The following is a 19,151-nucleotide window of genomic DNA, read 5'->3' as shown; positions in this document are numbered from 1 at the left end:
GAGAGGGCAAAGGCACAATCAGTATGGGATACCAGTCTTAATTGCAATCTACTAATATCATTTGGAAAACAAGTGTGGGGATGTGATTGGTATCAGTGCTGATGAATCATATCCCATGAAAGAGTCACCATCATCAGACAAGAAGGAAAGGGAAAGGAGAAAATTGGCAAGATGGGGAGGGGAGGGGGGAATGGGGAGATCAGCCAGTTATGCTAAGTGTTGGATGACTGCCAGTAACAATGGAACTGTATCCTAGCAAGGAGTCAGCACCTCAAGAGAGAAATTAGAGGGAAAAGAAATAACAGACCAGACTGTGTTGCTGAACAGAACAGTTTTAGTCCTGTGGTACACAAGACAGCTGTTAGCGCTGCACCAGTGCCAACACAAATAGAATTACTGGAGCCCTGCCCTTATCCTGTGCTGTCTCGTGCCCTGTATTTGAGCAATACGTCATCTTATTGAAGTACCACAGACTTTGACCTCAATATATCAGGTCAAACAATCTGGCTTCTAATTTAATAGCTCCACATTTCAACAGCATGCCATCTATAATCATCACATTAGTTCAAAAGTCTTGGTCTAATTCAGAGCGTTCTTTTTCCTCCAGCTGCTGATATCACATGTCTCTGTGTGATACCAAACTGAACTACACATCCGTTGACAAATGTCTTTGGAAAGTCAGCTCCCCCTGCTCTCCTCAAGGCACTGTCTTTTTCTGGCATAACTGCCAGTCACCCACGAGTACTTTCCCGAAATCCCCATTTTTCATGTGTGAGCCTAGACAGTTGTGGGTAGCTAACTGACTGTAGATGTTATCGCACAGCTAAACATGATCCGGTCCTCAGCGAAATATGCAGGGAAGACACCCAATTGGATCTTTACCACCAAGAGGGAGCCTGCCATTGTGCAGAGAGGAAGATGAGATGGTGCTGCAGCACTCAGAGAGCAGACAGTTTAAAGGGGGCACAGGACCATGATGAGCAGCAGGGAACTTTCATGTTAGGTCTAAGACTGAACCAAAGCCTAACAAAAGCAAGGGTTTGTGGTCTGGGGGAGGAGGGGGGGTGGGGAGAGCTGCCTACTACTATGCTCTCCCCTCCAAAAAACGTCATCTGCAGGACTTCAACTGCTGTCCCAGGGAGGACCGCCACCAGTCAACTGGAGGCCCGGAGGGCACAGGTAGAAAGCAGGGAAAGTTGGGAAGATTGTCAGGCACTGCCTCCCTCCCGCCATTCTCATACAGCAAGTTGCGAAGCGACAGGTGGTGTCTTTCCCAGCTGAGATAGGGGAGGAAAATAGTGGTAGGATTTGGAACAGGCGATAGGTGTTGCCGCCCGATCTGCATGCATTTTCTGCCACTGTCCTGCCCTATTTGTGGCAGCAGAACCAGTCCTACAAGAGAAAATCCAGTCCTTTAAAACAAAACCCAAAAGCCACACAGAGTCCCACAGGCAGACAGCATTCTGTTATATCTTCCTGTGGAAAGCAAAATCTTCCCAATTTCAACGTGCTGGTGCCATGGCAACACAAGACTTTCTCTTTCTGTACATGACTGCCCGACAAGCAGCAGACTTTGGAATAGGAAAACACTTCAGTGTAGAGTAGAGCCCTCTGTGCTTTTAGTAACAGCAGCCTCGTTCCAGTAGGATTTGCCCAAATGTTTATGCCATTTTTACAGTCCTAGTCCTCATGTGCTGAGCTTGACTTCCGTTTGTGCATAGGAACTGTTTAAATTTGTAAAATATATATTTTCTGTTGAATTTTAAATGACACTTCCATTTAAGATGTTTGATATGCTTCTGTTACTTCAATTATTAATTGAACAGAGTGGTACAAAAATATACAAGTGTCAGATTTGCCACGTATGGAAACCCTGATTCAATTACAGCACTTTTTTTCTAGCAAATTACGTAGCTAGGCATTCATTAGGATTAAATTGTATACAATCTACTAAATGTTGTCCTATATAAAGACCATGCTACACATTCTAAACAAGGATCATTGCTATTTTGAGCATGCTAGAATAGATGGTTGTTCCCATTGACATGACATCATATACAAGCAAATCAATAATGGTTTTCCAATGCAAAAGGTAAAACCGCACTGCACATTTATAAGCAGGAGGAAAGGTCCCTGAAGGCTCAGCTGGCAAATGTATTGCTCAGTGTGGAATTTAACCACACAGTCTTGGCTGAGTTAGCTGGTCTCGGAGTCAGCACTGCTTGAGAGTGCTGCAATTGGCTTCAGTGCACCAAAGTTAGGGAGGGGTAAGCCAATTTGCCAGGATCGCGTTCTGGTGATTCCTGCTGGAAAATGCATATGTGCAGATGTTGGGTGAGGATAAGCCCCCCTCCCCATAATCCAATATTCTGCTGATATTCACTGTCTTCAATAGCACTTGGATATGGTATCAGAGCATAGCAGGCTCCCGTTGAATTAGACTCCAACGTGAGTCGGGGCTTTCAGGAGAAGCAACTCTAAATACATCAGAAAGTAAGGGAGGGATGGAGCACAGTTTTCTTAAGACGAAAACAATTCAGATTAATGCAGAGCCATCCAGAACAAACAGTCTTTTCACACCCCATTTCCACCCCCCCCACCCCCCCAAGTCCCCGCCTCTTCATTATAGTGACGGTTATTAAAAATGTGAGCCGTTAACCTACAACCACAAATGAAACGTTCATCTTATTTAAACAAAGGGGTTGAGCACTGCACACTCAACCGCATTTCTACATTTTACTGCTTTGTGTTCAGTTTAACAAGTCATTTTCAGGAGCTGCTGTCACACCCTGAACAGCTTCTCAGCTATCTGAGATACGTGGGTGGATTCATGTCTCCCTAAAATCAGAAGCAAAGGTTTGCTTAGTAAGAACCAGTTCTGTGGGTTCCACCATACATCTGCCCAGAAAAAGATATATAATCTCAATTCAAATTTTAATTTTTCTATTTTGAATTTTTTTTTATATGACACTTTCTATTTCCATCTCCATTTTGCTAACACTGCCTCTTTTATACGGACGCTTGTACCTGCTATGCACATGTAATGTTTCCTCTACAACTGAAGCATAAATTACCAGCTTCTGTAACAGCTGCCCAAGGATTTGTACAGGTGAAGCTCCTAGGCCTATTTCACCAGGATATCATCTTTTTACATTAGATTAAATCCACAGTACTGACCTTTGCACACCTCATGCTCACTGAAGTGACTGACATTTCAACCCAACCCTGGCTTGCAGGTCTCTCCTTGCAGAATCAACAGTCCTACCAGGTGAGGTAGGTTTTAAAGAGAGAGAGGTAGGGAGGTGGAGAGGTTTAGGGAGGGAATTCCAGAGCTTGGGGACTAAGCAGCTGAAGGCACAGCTACCAATGGAGGGGGAAAGGAAATTGGGGATGCACAAGAGGCCAGAATTGGAGGAATGCAGAGTTCTCAGAGGGTTGTGGAGCTGGAGAAGGTTAGAGAGATAGAGAGGAGCAAGACTATGAAGGGATTTAAACACTAGGATGAGAATTTTAAATTCGAGGCGTTGCCAGACTGGGAGTCAATGTAGATCAGCGAACACAGGGGTGATGGGTGAACAGAACTAGGTGCGAGTTAGGATATGGGCAGTAGATTTGGATGAGCTGAAGTTTAGAGGATGGAATGTGGGAGGCCGGCCAGGAGAGCATTGGAATAGTTGAGTCTGGAGGTAACAAAGCATGGATGAGGATTTTCAGCAGAAAATGGGCTGAGGGCAAGGCAGAGACAGGCAATATTATGGAGGCGGAGGTAGGTGGTCTTGGTGATGGAGAGGATATGGGGTCAGAAGCTCAGCTCAACGCAACTACTGACAATCACGCTTCTTTTAGTTGAGCAACAACTTGCAATTTACGTTGGACCCCTCATATAGAAGAACATCTAGTGCACTGACAAAGAGAAGGCACAGATTAATGACAGAAAAAGAGGAAACCAAAGGAATGAAGTTTCACCAAAGCATTTGGAGACACAAAAATAAATCAGGTAAACAGCAGTTCAGATGAACAGGAAAGATCACAAATACACCATCAGCTATAGAACATAAGAAATAAGAGCAGGAGCAGGCCATACGGCTCCTCAAACCTGCTCCACCATTCATTAAGATCATGGCTGATCTTCTACCTCAACTCCACTTTCCTGCCTGATCCCCATAGAGTCCAAAAATCTATCGATCTCAGAATGGAATATACTCAACGGCTGAGTCCACAGCCCTCTGGGGTAGAGAATTCCAAAGATTCACAACCTTCTGGGTGAAGAAATTTCTCCTCATCTCAGTCCTAAATGTCCAACCCCTTATCCTGAGACTATGTCCCCTAGTTCTAGACTCTCCAGCCAGGGAAAACATCCTCTCAGCATCTACCCTGTCAAGCCCTCTCAGAATCTTATAAGCTGGACACCAGGCTGGGTCAGTCCCCAGTGTATCTCCCTGGGCAACTAGACACAGGGCAAGTTCAGTCTTTACTGTATCCTCTGGCAAACTGGACACTGGGATGGTTCAGCCCCACTGTATGCCCCTTGGGAGCTGGACACTGGGCTGGGTCAGTCCCCACGGTATCCCCCAGTGGAACTGGACACTGGGCTGGGTCGGTCAGTCCCCACTGTATCCCCCTGGGGAGCATGACAGTGGGATGGGTCAGTTCCCCACTGTATCCCATGGGGATCTGGTCACTTGGCAGGGTCAGCTGTTTCTGTATCCCCCTGCAGATCTGGACAGTGCTGGGACAGTTCCAACAGTATCCCCATGGGGAGTTGGACAATGGGCTAGTTCAGACCCCAATGAATCCCCCACGGGACTGAACACTGGGTTAGGTCAGTCCCCACTCTAGCCCCTGGGGATCTGGATACTGGACTGGGTCTGTCCCCCTCTGTTTCACCCTGGGGAGCTGGACACAAGGCTTGGTCAGTCCCCATTCTATGCACCTGGGGAGCTAGGCACTGGATTGGGTCAGTCCCCAATGTATCCCCCAAGGGACTGGACAGTTGGCTCCAGCAGTCCCCATTGTATCCGCCTGCGGATCTGGTCACCGGGCTGTGTCAGTCCCCCACTGTATCCTCCTGGGGAGCTGGATACTGGGCTGGGTCAGACCGCAATGTACCCCTGGGGCACTAGACACTGGGCTAGGTCAGTCCCCCACTGTATCCCCCAGAGGAGCTGGACACTGGGCTGTGTTAATCGCCACTGTATCCCCTTTGGGCGCAGGACAGAGTAGAATGAAAATATGTACAGCTAACACACACACTTAAAACACAGTTTTTATCAAAGAACTAACATTACAGAGGCCGATTTTAACAGGGGGGGGGGGGGGGCGCAGGGCAGGTATCCGAAGTGGGCGGCGCACAAGGGAAGCCCGGAGACACGGTTGCCCGGTCAATATTAATGGCCGGGCCTCATTTACCATAACTGTCACCTCTTCTGGCCCACAATCTAGCTCCCAGCAGGTAGATCGTGGGAAGCAGTCACTGCTCCTCTGCTGAGGCCTCGGACTAAAATAGCAATCAGATCTTGGATGACATCATCGAGCCACGATCTGCATATTTAAAGGAGGGTCCCGCCAGCTTAGGATGGGTGTCCTGCTCAAAAGAAGTCAACATTGGGACACGGCAGGAAGGCAGCAGTATCATTGGGGATAAGTCGTTCCGCTCATTTTTAACTGGCCCCATCTGGTTTCCACTTGGTGGGGGGGGAGTGGGGGAGGTGTTAAAATCAGGACCTGATGTTGTCCTCAAACTCCACACACATGCACTTTCTAAGTCACTGGAAACAATGCAGACTGGAACAGTACCTGATTTTCCCCCTGCCTAGTGCAGGCATAATGAAGTCAATTGTAGTGCCAAACTAGTGTCTCAGCTGACACAAGCTAACTCAGCACCAAAGAATCAAATGTGGGGCCTTCCTAGTCTGTATACTCAGTACCACACCAGGGGGTGCATCTTTACATTAAAACGAAACCAACATAAGTGGCAAGACAGACACTAGTTTTTCAAACCCCTCCGTCTTCTAGTTTCACATGCTGCCTCTCCATATCCCTCACCCCCCATCTATGTGATGGTACAACTTATATAACAAAAATAGGGAAACAAGCATGGTACTGTCTGACATACTTAGCTGCCCAAAATAGTGCCACTTCCTCACGCCAGGTTCTCATTCCTGGTGCCAAGAACTAAAATTCAAACACATATTACTTCTATCGGAAGGGTAGACATATAACAATTTTCACCTTTCCCTGCCTAAAATGTCCACTTCCATCTGTGGATCACACAGCTATGAACATTTCATGGCATGGTAGACATTTTGTCAAAGTAATCCGCACCGGCCACACTATAGAAACCTACAATGACAGCCCATTGGCACAGACTTGCTTGTAAATTAATTTCTGCCTCACTGCAAAGTCTTCCAGTCGAGGGATTCCTGCTTCACACCCTAGCCTGCAAAGTGAGTTGCAAATGCCGTAAAAAAAGGAAACACTGTGCGCGGTGTCTTAGTTGTGTTTAAAGTGCTTGGAGACATTTAAAATGCCAGGTTATACAATACGTAAAGGCTTCACTGTGGTTCTTGTGGGGAGAAAATGGAACAATTGCTGTTCCTTAGAGCCACTTAGGCTAATTTAATCAATTCATAAACTTTCACAAGATAATTAGATACAAGTAAGGATAATATGAACAGAGAGAGTTGACAGGTGTGCCTTTGAACTGATTGCATCATTCTTGCTGAATACAACTTGGTAATTATTTTCCACTCGCAGAGCAGACAGCTAGTACGTGTCTAGCTGATGAGTGAATTTTTTTTATAGCAAGGAGTTACTTTGAACTCCACACACAGCTGCACAGGCTTTATCCCACTGGAATCAATGAGAGAGGAAAGGGCGGGGAAAGAGCACCTTACTGCAGCAAGCATTTTGACTATAAACAACGATTGTAATTTTTTCCTTCCTTTCCATCCATCACCAATGCCAGAGAAACAGAGACAAAATGGTTTCTCTCTAAAAATGTGCATCATCATCATATTAAAAAGTAAACATTACAGGGCTGGGTGATGAAGGGAATTCTAATATTTCCCTTCACCTCTCACTTCCATGTTTGACTCCAGTCCTATTGAGATTAAAGTATCTTCTGTCTGATGACCATGAAAATTTCAGGATAACCAAGCATTGCCATATCAGCCCCATTCTATGTCTACCATACTTTAAATGTCTGGCCTGACCTTACAAGCAGTATCAGATAAGGTACAGAAAAGTGGATTAATGGCCCTCAAGAGACTGTAGGTCACATGCCACTTCCCTTCAAGTTTCCAGATCATCTCAGAGAGGGAGAGAGAAAGCAGCTGGTGAAACATCCTTTCACAAATCATTTTGGTACATCACTTTGTGAGTCCAATGCCAGTAACTGTGGAGGTGTCTACCGGTTGGACTGTTCCCACCTTCTCACCTGAAGAGGACACTACCAAGGGGAGAGGATGAGGAAGAAAATCATGGAACATTTATTTTTCCGATTGACAATATTAACAAGAAAACCAAAGATTGTTCACACTGTGACGTCTGAATGGAAAGTTAAACCACAGCGCACTGAACTCTGGGCCACAGCTGAAGGCATAGCTACTAATCTGGAAAGATGAAACTTTACCTCACCGAGACTGAAAAGAAATAAATTAAACCATTAAAAATGACACTACTCCATACAACAACCCAGTCATCATATTATGCAACACTGGTAACAGTGTCCCTGGTAGCTGAATAGAAAATTGTTCCTATGTTTTTTGATATCAGATATCTGGAATAAGCAGATCAGTGGAACAGTGGGATCCCAGTAACACTACCTGTGACAGAAACCACATTTAGTATTGGGAAAGGATCTCAAAATTGGTAGATTACACTTTCAAATTGATATTTTTGTTTAACCTTCAAATAGATTTCAGAGCAGACAAGTGGGAGGGGGAGGCACAGAACTGCCCTGTCCCTCGCCTGGTCTTGTAGTTTTACCTACTTTGCTGTTGCATGGACACTGGCCAGAGAAAAGTGAGTTTAGAAGAAAATGCTATATTGTGCATGCACCAGCACCACAGGAGAAGGTTTCCTTTGTACGTTAGGTGTAGCAAAATCAATAATCATTTATAAGGAACACATTAATAGTTTAGCAGCAGCTAGTGAGCAGCAAAAGTCTCCCAATATGTGCTTTTTACCAGAAAAAAGCAGCTTAATTTTGGGTCAGCTGATACTTTAAAAAAGAACTGGAGCAATACCTGTAAAGAAAGGGGATTCAAGGTTAGACATTTTAATCAGTTTGACTTACACAGGCGTTAGGAAGAGAATAATGAGATCTTGCACGATGGCTGTTGTGATGAAGTACTTGGGGGAGGGGAGAAATAGGTCATGGTAGTAGTCATGCATGATGTATTGTGGAAAGAGCTTTATAGGCCTAATGGCCTTTTCTGGTTCCAAGCTTTTGTGTGTGAGGCATCAGTTTTTGTTAGCATACATTTATTACACCATGTCGTTATGCCGCTTAAAGTACAGAAAGAAGTGGATGTAGTCAGAGATGCCCTGAGACAATGTCACCCTGTTTTCTGCTTTCCAGTTTCACAGTCAAAATGGATATTTACAAACTGGATGTAAAATAAACAAACAGCAGAATGACATCATCTACTTTCAAAGGAAGATTACAGAATAACAGGTTAATAATAGTAACCAAATAATTGGAATTTGCTTTTTTAAAAAGCAAACAATTGTCACTTTAATTAATAGCCTTCCAATTCACCTGCCCTTTGAGATGTGACAACATTTTTGTACTGCCGATCAGCACCTTTGTACTTTCTGTTAGAGATGCTAGATTTACACTTCATAGGATTCATGGATACGACAACACTGCAGCTCATCCTGTTATTGATTACTGCCACAGCACACTTCAAACCCAATTGAACTATATTAGATTAGATTGAATTGTAATTGAAGAGATAGTGGATTCATCAAGGGTCATAATTAATGCTGTTGTTACAATGCAATCAGAACAGCACTGGCACCATGACAGTGAGTGCGGAGGTGTTAAAGAATATCACCCCACTATCCTCCATTGGCACTTAAGTTTCAGGTAAAACCACACTAGTCAGTACATGTGGCATACTTCCCCCAATGAATACACATTCAAATTAGTTGCAATCATAAGTCTATAGCCCAAGTGGTAACAGCACAAAAATGAAGATTATTCACTCTGTCGTGCTAGCTGTTCGTGATGGGGTTATGGTACGAATGCACTGTCATGAAATGTAACCAAGCCAACAGTTCCAGAGGAATGAGTACATCCTGGTGTTACATGAATACCAGGTGAACACAGCACAAACTGGTAATACCACAGGATAAGTGAGAGGCTTTGGCCCTGATATTTTATGGGGAGTCGGGGAGGGAGCGGGGGGCAGGTGTAGTGGCCGGGAAACCTGGAAATGCGGCTTTCCCGGAGGTCCTGCCGAATTTAATGGCAGGATCTCATTAAAATTTTTTGTCTCCGTGATCACGAGAGTCCGATCGCAGGGGGAGAGAAGCAGGTTAACTTGGTGGGGTGGGAGGCATTCCTGCTACTCCTGGCCCACAAGCAGTGCTGGAAAGGCACTTACCTTCTGGATCTGACCATTCTCACCTCCCTTCAGCTGCCAGGTTTCCCAAGCCCTGGGAAACCTGGCCCACAGCCATTAAATTTAAAACTTTGCTAAAATCTGAGGCACGCAGCCTCGTTAACATATTTAAATGACAGGCCCGCCTCTGGAGAGCAGGATAGTCACCCGCCCCCTCCAACCCGCCTCCATTAAAACTGGAGGTGGGCTGAGGTCGGGTTTCACATTTTTAAATTTTTAAAACCCTCCACCCCTTCTGGGAGGTTAAAATTCCCCCCCTTTATCTTTCACTCCTCTCTCACTTGAGCATGTCTAAATTTCACAAACCACTACAAATGGTGTGACAGGATGATTTATTTCAACTTTCCATCAATTCCAACTCCAACGGCAAGACTGAGACTACTCTTGAGCCATCAAGAAATTGGTCTCTGTCTTCAGTCAATGTTTGTAGAATATCCATGGTGGGTTAATTAAATTATGAAAGGTATATTGTCTACACACAGGCTTAAAGCCAGGGACAGAGAAGTCTCTCTCTCTCTCTCACACAGAGTCAGCTGTGAGATTAACAGGTAGCAGCAACAAAAAGCTTCCTGCATTTAAAAAGCCTGAACCAACTTAGATTTGAATAGAGTAGCGAGAGAAATGAGCCTGCATTCATGGAATTATTAAATTGCATCTTTATTATTTTTCATAACCCATGAAGTAGGAAATTGAATGTTGTCACTGTGAAAACTATTTAACTGTTCATTCATGTATGTTATGTAAAATAAACCGGTTGGTCAGTTTGAAGCTGTGCCTGATTTGTTAGTGCTTTTCAGTCCACCTTCTGTGATGAGGGGAATGCAAATGGTGGCATGTGTGATATTTCAGTAGCTAGTATATGGACTAAGGATCTCTGTTATAATCCCTGGGTCATGATATTGTTTAATTAAATACTGGACAGTAAAAGGTGCACTCTGAATCATAGAATGCAAGGTCTGCTGAGAGCGTGCCTGGTGATGCTGAATCAGAGAAAATATCTGGTGCAAAAACACGAAAATTGTGACAGTAGCACTCTTACCTGAGTCAGCAGGTCATGCGTTCAAGCCCCACGACAAATTTGAGCACATCATTTAGACTAACACTTCAATGTAACACAAAGGCAGTACCACACTGTTGGAGGTGCCGTCTTTTGAATGGGATGTCAAACCAAGGCCCTGTACGTCTGTTCAGGTGGATGTAAAAGATTCCACAATACTACTCAAAGAAAAGCAGGGAGCCATCTCAGGGTCCTGGCCAACACTCAACAATCACTCCTTTCATTCAGTTGCTGTTTGTAGGATCTTGCTGTGTGCAAATTGGCTGCTTTGTTTGCCCTAGTAACAACATTGGCTACACTTCATGAAGTAATCCTCTAGTTGGAGATCTTTGGGACACCCTGAAGACTCGATAAGGTGCTAAATAAATGCAAGTTCTTTCTTTCTCTCTCCTCACTACTCCTATCCACCTGGAATAGATCGCCGTACGGACCATACCAGGATAGACTCTGTCCTGCAACTTTCTGCCTCAACATACATGGCTAACACTAAATATTATATAACATTATGGTAAGAGCATGACCATGATAATCGCAAAATAATATCCACAGTGTATGTGCAAGACTCTGCACTACTTGGCATTTTGACATAGCAGAACTATAATCTGTACTCCATTCCCCATCCCGAATCATCGCTGGGTATCACTCTGCCACTGCAAAAACAGGACCCATTCAAAAATATAGACAATTTTGAATTAACTGAAGAGCCAGGTATTTCAACACTCTCACTCGTGGATTATGCAGTCAGATTATACTTCATATGTTCTACGATCACCTGCATTGTATCTGTCAAATATGCCAGCACCTTAATGAACCATATAAAACTACTGACACTTACTAAGCAATTAGCAAAATGTGCAGCAAACTATAGTAAGATGAGAAATCTTAACATAAGTAATGAGCTCCTTCAATGCTTGATAAAACATACCTGGTCCTCAACGCCTGCCATGCAGCATCGATATCGGCATACAAGTTCTTTTCAGAAGGTTTTCCATTGCTGACTCCATACCCTGAGTAGTCATAGGAGAAGATGTTACAGTTGATTCTGGTGCCTAGACCGATGTAGAAGCTGCTCATCTGACCCAAATCCACTGCATTCCCATGGGAGAAGAGAAGGGTGAACCTGGAAGCAAAATGAGAACAACAGTTACAAGCTGATACCAAAGTCATTTCATTAGTGCAAGTATTCTGAGGTAGAAAACTCCACAGGTAGAAGATCCAAAGCTGGTAGAAAATATCACTGTAATGGACTGCATCTGTGGAGTGAATGGAAATGTTTTCTGGCACTGAGAGGAACCTTACTTAAACGGTCAAAGAGAGATTCCAAAAACAGATATTTGATAAGGCAGAATTACAATCGTATACTAAAGACCATAAACAGATAGTCCAGAATATTTTACACCATCATCAGGACCTGGACCAAGACCAATATGTCCACAATAACAGTATATGTGCAGTCCGGAGGACCTTATCTATCCATCATGCTTAAGATCCTCACAATTCATAATGAAAATCCACACAGTTAACAAGATTACATTTATAGCTACCTGATTTTTTTTCCCCACTTACTTATACAGTGCAGTAAAGCACTCATAAACCAACAGCTGGCCCGCAATTGTTGTATTCGGAGGTCAAAGCTGCTACATCAACCTATTTTTCCCCAAGACTGTACATTCACTGGAGTGGAAATTTACAGAATTTGCTCCTCTGAACAATGCAATATTCTCATTGTGAAGCAACACAGTATGCTCAGCATAATCACAAGGTCTTTACAGCCAGTTTAGTCTCAGTCTTCAAGCAATAATGTAGATTACAGATATTGATGCCATATATTAACTGAAATATATCTGCCATTCGTGGATCCACTACATGGGATCGGCCAGATGGACCACAATGGTCTCTTCCAACCCTTTGCATCAAACATTCCAACTTTTAGCTCCAGGATTCCAACTTGTACGGCAGAATCCTTCACCAACCCTTTGAAGTGCAATTTTAAAGTTTGAATTTTTGAGCCAGTGTGTTACAGACCTGGACACTTCATTTACCTCAAGTGGCTGGATGGGTCACCTGAAATCAAATAGAGCAAATTCGGAAAAATCCACAGACCACAATTCACATTGACAAGGAACAGTTAATAGGCAGAAAATTAAGTGCCGGAATGAACTTGCGAACAAATGTAGTCAGGACAGGCATGTTATAGCACCACCCACACATTTGACTGGATTTTTTGACTCCTGTTCTACAACAGGCTGGTGATGTGGTTACAGTGACTAATCAGATACTTTGGGTTTTAGTTTTTCAGCAGAACGTAAATTGCATTCAAACAGAGTTGTGTTTCATTCAGTGATGTTGTCACATCTTATGTAAGACGCTGAACTCAGGATGCCACAATTTTCTTTCTTAATATAGATTCATTGTACTCAAATATTTCATTAATTATTTTAATATATGATCACAAAGAATTGGCCGACAGTCCTAAACACAACGTATACTGGATGAAAAAAAACACAATGTGTTTGAATTCATTTTGAATTCACAAAGGCACAAAACTCAAATAGAATGAGGAATTGCCCTGCAACATTAGATTAATTAATGGCCCGGATTTTCCTGTAACAGGACATCTAATGGCATCTGCCATTAGTTATACTTGCCCTTGCACGTTTAGGTTTTAATATTTTTTGCGTGGCAAGTTACTGAAAGTGCGAGCTGATAACATCGCAGCAAGGGAAATAAGGCATCTGGGATCTGAGTGAACACGGCAAGCAACGGTGCATCTCCGTAAGCAATGAGATTGAAGGATTGTGAAATTAACAATGCAAGGACGGAGAAGGAAGTGTAAATTTTTCCCTTCTCCCAATTTCTCCGACTCCGTTGCATCTGTTCCAACAATGCAACCTTCCACACCAGTGCTTCCAATAGGTCTTCCTTTTTCCTCTTCCAAGGATTCCTCTCCACTGTAGTTTACAGGGCCCTCAATCATGTCCGTCCCATTTCCCGCACTTCTGCTGCTCCCTACCTGAACCATGATAGAATCCCCCTTGTCCTCACCTTCCACGCCACCAGCCTCCACATTCAACATATCATCCGCCGCCATTTCTGCCACCTCCAGTGCAATCCCGCCAACAAACACATCTTCCCCTTCCCTCCCCCTTCAACATTTTGAAGGGACCGTTTCGTCCTTGACACCCTGGTCCATTCTTCCATCACACCCACTCGCCCCCTCAAGGCACCTTCCCGTGCAAGCGCAGGAGATGTAGCACCTGCCCTTTCACCTCCTCCATTCCCAGTGGCCACGGCTCCAAACACTTCTTCCAGGTTAAACAGTGATTTACTTGTACTGCTTTCAATTTAGTATACTGTATTCACTGCTCACAATGCAGTCTCCTCTACACTGGGGAGACCAAACGCAGATTGGGCAATTGCTTTGCTGAACACCTCTGCTCAGTCCACAAACGTAACACTGACCTGCCGGACGCTTGCCATTTTAATTCCCCATCCCACTCCAAATCTGACCTCGCTGTCCTCAGCCTCTTACACTGTTCCAATGAAGCTCAACAGAAGATCGAGGAACAGCACCTCACCTTTTGATTAGGCACTTTACAACCTTCTGGACTCAACACTGATTTCAATAACTTCAGATCATAACCACTGCTCCTATTTTTTTTTGGACAACAGGTGCTGGTAATGGTTCTGCTCATGCCTTATACATCTCCACTAGACCCATCTTTTCTTTCTTTACTTGTCCCATTACAACGGTCCTTGCCTTGCACCATCATCCCTTTTGTCCTTTAATCACTCCTACCGTCCACCCTATCAGAGACCTTCCCTTTTATTCTTTCCTGTTTAATCTTCAACTTCTACCAGTTCTGACGAAAGGTCATCGACCTGAAACGTTAACTCTGTTTCTTTCTCCACAGATGCTGCCTGACTTGCTGAATATTTCCAGCATTTTTTAAGTTTATTTCAAATTTCCAGCAACCGAAGTATTTTGCTTTTGAGCTAAAAAGCTCCCTTTGTTGGATTCCAGGCTTAATTAAATATGCACAGACCTTAAATGGCTCAAAGACAGTTCAGTCACTTCAGACCAGCCCTAACTTTCTTAACGAGTTTATACGTATCTACCGTGCAAATACAGCAACTTCCCACCATTCAATGCATTTCAGTGGTGAGGCAGACAGTGAGATGCCGTTTTCATGAAGATAACGGCAGAGCGGCGCATCTCCGACAGCAACATTTGGATATTTGAGTTTAACCACGCATCTGCCTCTCGTCTGAAGTTGCTGTACCATTTGTGCATAAATATCGGCAAGTGCCATTAGCCTCACCATTGTTTTGAGAGCAAAATCTGGGTTATTGTAATTGGATCGAAAAGGTTAGCGCCTATTGTGAATTTCAATGCCCCAGGGGCCAATCTACTACTAGGGTTGCCAACCCTCCTGGATATAAAAAGACTAATCACCTGGACATTCCTGCAAGCAACCCGGGAGAAAAATCATAGGGGTATTTTCTTCTCCCATTTCACTCCAGCTGGACTCGCAACAAACAGCAATGCAATGCGCCCCTGCTACATGCACATTCTAACTGGTAAAATGTGATTGTAGAGTAGTTTCTGGAGCATAGAGGATTCTGGGTATCGCAGCCACCATCATTAACCAATTTCCAAGAGGATTGATGTGTCTGGCGACCAATGGCAGGAATGTGGGGGCGGAGCGGTTGGAGGCAGGGGTTCGTGTGATGAAATCTCCTGTAATACGGTCCAATGTTGGCCACCCTACCATACACAGTAGTAAAGTTGGATGACAGTGAACCCATCTCTTAAAACCCAGAAAAATGCACAAAGAACTCATTGATAAGATGTTTGTATTGATTTTCAGGTCACTGCCTGTGTTTCTCTCAATTTCTCTGGTTTAATTCAACACCGGGTTCAGAGAGCGAATGGAATTGCATAGGTATCAGATCTTTAGCCAATTCAAACTCTCCTTTATTCTTTTCCATAATGTACAGTAGAAGTTAGGAAACGCTTCAACATGCAAAGGGTGGTAAAAGTTTGGAACTCTTCCACAAACAGCAGTTGATGCTAATGCAATTGTTAACTTTAAAATCTGAGATCAATAGATTTTTGTTAACCAAAGTAATAAGGTAAATGGGGCTAAGGCGGATGTATGGAGTTACGTCACAGATCAGCTTGGGTCTCAATGAATGGCGGAACAGGCTCGAGGGGCTAAAATGGCCTACTCCTCTTCCAATTAGAACAGGTGTTAGCATAGTTCCCAAACCAATAATGTAAAGAGGTCTGCTGTATTGAATTATCTTAATAATTATTGAGTTGCCAAAATTACCATTTAGCATAGCCTTACTGTACATTATACTGTAGCCAAATTAATAATACTCTCCCACCCAAATCTCTATTACTTAACACAAATCCTACAGAAAAAGTGAGGCTTTCTCTGCTCTTTTTTATTCTAACTGTAGAAGGCCCTAGCACTAAGTGTACCAGGACTTTGACACCTATTTTTACAGTGAGTCAGCTTCCTGCATGGGTACAACAGCCAAATTTTGATTGTACAAACCTGCCTTTTTTCACAGTGATCATGAAGGCTCTGTTTACATCACTCCAGCGGCACTTTAAAAAGTGAACACACAGCAAAAGAATATGAAAACTCATAGCCCAGTTTCATTCAGCATAGCCTTGTCAAAATATAGACAACGAAAGCAGTTTTGGAGAAACTGCCCATCTACACAAACCATGTGCAGTCATTGCTACAAAGGTGTTTCATTGCATTGTGAACTCAATATCACTGTTACATCAGTCTGATCTTGGTGGTATAAAGAACAATTGCCGTCCAAGTCATTTGGTACAGTTTTCTTCAAACAAAAAGCTCTTTCTCCTGGTTACAATTTGGACTCTCCCCTAACACCCTCTATTTGTGTTCACAGCAAAATGCAGTTTCCACAGGCAAACCGTTGTCTCTAAATGACTTAAAACTTACAACTACGCATGTTGAGAGTGTTAGTAGCGTGCCACAGGGTTAACAATTAGCCTTTTACTCAGATATTTCATGCTTGAGGTTACATGGACTACCCACCATGCACTCCTACCCTCTCCAAAGTTAGTAACTAATTTATTTACACCGGTTTTTAATTATGCAGAAATAAAAGTAAGACAACAGAACTATCAGCAATACAATGCTGGACTTATAAGCTGTCTCAAAAATAATAAGTGACATATCTTGAGTCTTTTTCAGAACTTTTTAACCGAGTGTTTGATGATTGTAATGTGAATGCTTCGTCACTCGAAGGACTGGCCACCACAACATGGAAAAAAACAGGTGAAACAAGAGAACTGCAGAATAGGAAAGCCAGTCATCTATATTATTCTAAGCTAACTTTTGACATCGCAGATCAAAACAGTTCTTTCACACTCGGCATGAAAACATGTTAGTAATCAACTTTAGCTTTCAGGCAGAGTGTAAACGGAAGACTTCTGGAATCTGATGAGCTTTATTTATTTCTGACAGTTGGCTTGCATATCGAACAGCTTAGCTGTTCTCAAACAGATAACTTGGCACCAATATCAGACTTCAAGCTCACGCTGCATTAACATCTCAAAGTCACGAGGTAACATCTGATGCAATTAATTTATACATATAGGCAATCAATAATACCAAGGGAACAGGCCTTATCTTGAAACCAATAGCTATCTTGAGACAGATGTGTGTACTGTCTCACTTTCCATCATACAAAAAACAAAGCAAACTGATTTAAGAATGCTATTGAACAAAGTTTCATTTTAAATTCACAACATATTGTCCTATCTAAAATTTTGTGGGAAAAATATATTAGGAGCCAATAATGCAATCCCAGCACAGTAGCAGCAGGAGCTCTTTGAGCTCTGTGTGCCATGCGGTTACCTCATGTTATAATGTGAGGTCAGTTGCTTTGCTTAATATCGCAGTGATACCGCAGCACAACACATGAAGCAAAGAGGCCACAATATCTGGTGCCAGCAGATCCTGAAGGGTTACTGGTTGCTTTCCAGCTGTACTGCTACTGAAAGGCAGAAATGGATGCAGCAAGATCATGACGACAAATTCACACCTTCCGGGTGCAGCTTCAGAAGTCCTGCTGCAGAATTTGCTAGAAAATAATGATAATCCTTTTTGGAGCAGAGGGCTTTCATCTCTGAAGAGTGACACGAGTTATCCTGAAAAAGAGGTAGCTGGTAGAGTGAAAGCTATCTCACCTAAGCAGATCCTAAGGGCAGATGCCACAGTATGCATGCTCATACATTGTTTAATTTTGCAATGGTACCTTACAATGCATCTTAATAGGATTTCATTATAAGCTTTGTGGAGCATCACAGAGGTTGCACACCACTACAGCAAATGCTCACTTACTTTCCAAATTCATAGGTATGCCCATGTTTTAACACTGTGCTCTGTATTGAGGTCATGTCTATGTATTTGTCCTGTGGCCCATCTAATGTGACAAGGAAAAGACAGCAAACACTTAGCCAACACAAGGTACCTGCATGTTAACAGACTCACCCAAGGTGGATGATGGGTGAATCTTCTTGTCACCAGTGGCAAGTTCTCTTTTTCTCCACTTGTTCCATGACAATGACCCTTTGCAGGGTACGGTTGTGTAAGTTGCATCAGGCTGCAATCATCGTGGATGCACAAGTTGGCCTTCATTTCATACCTTTCCTGCCCTTCCTCCTGCATGAACCAACAGATAGAAAGGAATGGCCTGTGGGATACCGCGATGTCCTATTTAGGCAGAGCCCTGGTACAGTTCCTTTGGCTAATACCACACATGGTAAATGGGGTGCAGAGTTTAGCAGGTTTCAATAGCTGCAGTAGTGAAACCCAAGGACACCATAATGGGCCAACTACAGGATGCAACTATCAAGCAGGAACAGCTACCATCAAGCGTGTACAGACCAACCATCCAACACTCCTTTTGCAAAGTGGTGTTCAGGTACTGAGAATTCATTATGGGCCAAGAACGCATCAGTATTTTTCTTGGGGTCTTAATGAGGCAAGCACATGTCTGGCATGCTAACCCTCAGCCGCACAGGTGCTTTTCCACTACATTATACGACACTGTGCATTACAGGTGCACAGCAGGCCTCAGACTTCAGCACCAGATCACCTGTACCTGATGTGCCAAGATACAGTGCCAAGATACAGTGATTTTACTATTTGAAGCAAGACAGAGGTCTGCTTCAGTCACACTACAAATCTGGGTCTCCTATCCATCATTAAACTGAGGATTTTCAAACTACTGTGGTTTCCATTAGGACTTCCATGTCCAGTTTTCAGCAGCTGTTTATTACAGAAATGACTAGCATAAGGTTTTCAGACGTATGCAAGTCTAAATAGGTGAAACTATTCAATTAGGCTTGTAGACCGGCTTGGTCTCAACTAAAAAGCTCGAGTAACATTATTGAGTGTTCAATCAAA

At 43.4% G+C, this 19,151-nt stretch overlaps 1 protein-coding gene across 3 annotated transcripts in view; it reads right to left on the bottom strand.

Moving 5' to 3' along the window:
- Positions 1-19,151, bottom strand: part of LOC137299520 (alpha/beta hydrolase domain-containing protein 17B-like) — a 116,873-nt gene that overhangs the window by 75,815 nt on the left and 21,907 nt on the right. For all 3 annotated transcript variants that reach the window (XR_010957912.1, XR_010957911.1, XM_067968325.1), the window contains exon 2: positions 11,615-11,809. Coding sequence is in view for 1 of the 3 variants with exons in the window: in XM_067968325.1 (XP_067824426.1) it covers positions 11,615-11,809 (195 nt within the window). In the remaining 2 variants the exon portion in view is untranslated. The remainder of the gene's footprint in view (positions 1-11,614; positions 11,810-19,151) is intronic.

This window comes from Heptranchias perlo, chromosome 29, assembly GCF_035084215.1.
Source record: "Heptranchias perlo isolate sHepPer1 chromosome 29, sHepPer1.hap1, whole genome shotgun sequence".
NCBI lineage: Eukaryota > Metazoa > Chordata > Chondrichthyes > Hexanchiformes > Hexanchidae > Heptranchias > Heptranchias perlo.
The sequence above is the reverse complement of the archived record's forward strand: the minus strand, read 5'-3'. Positions and strand labels throughout refer to the sequence as shown.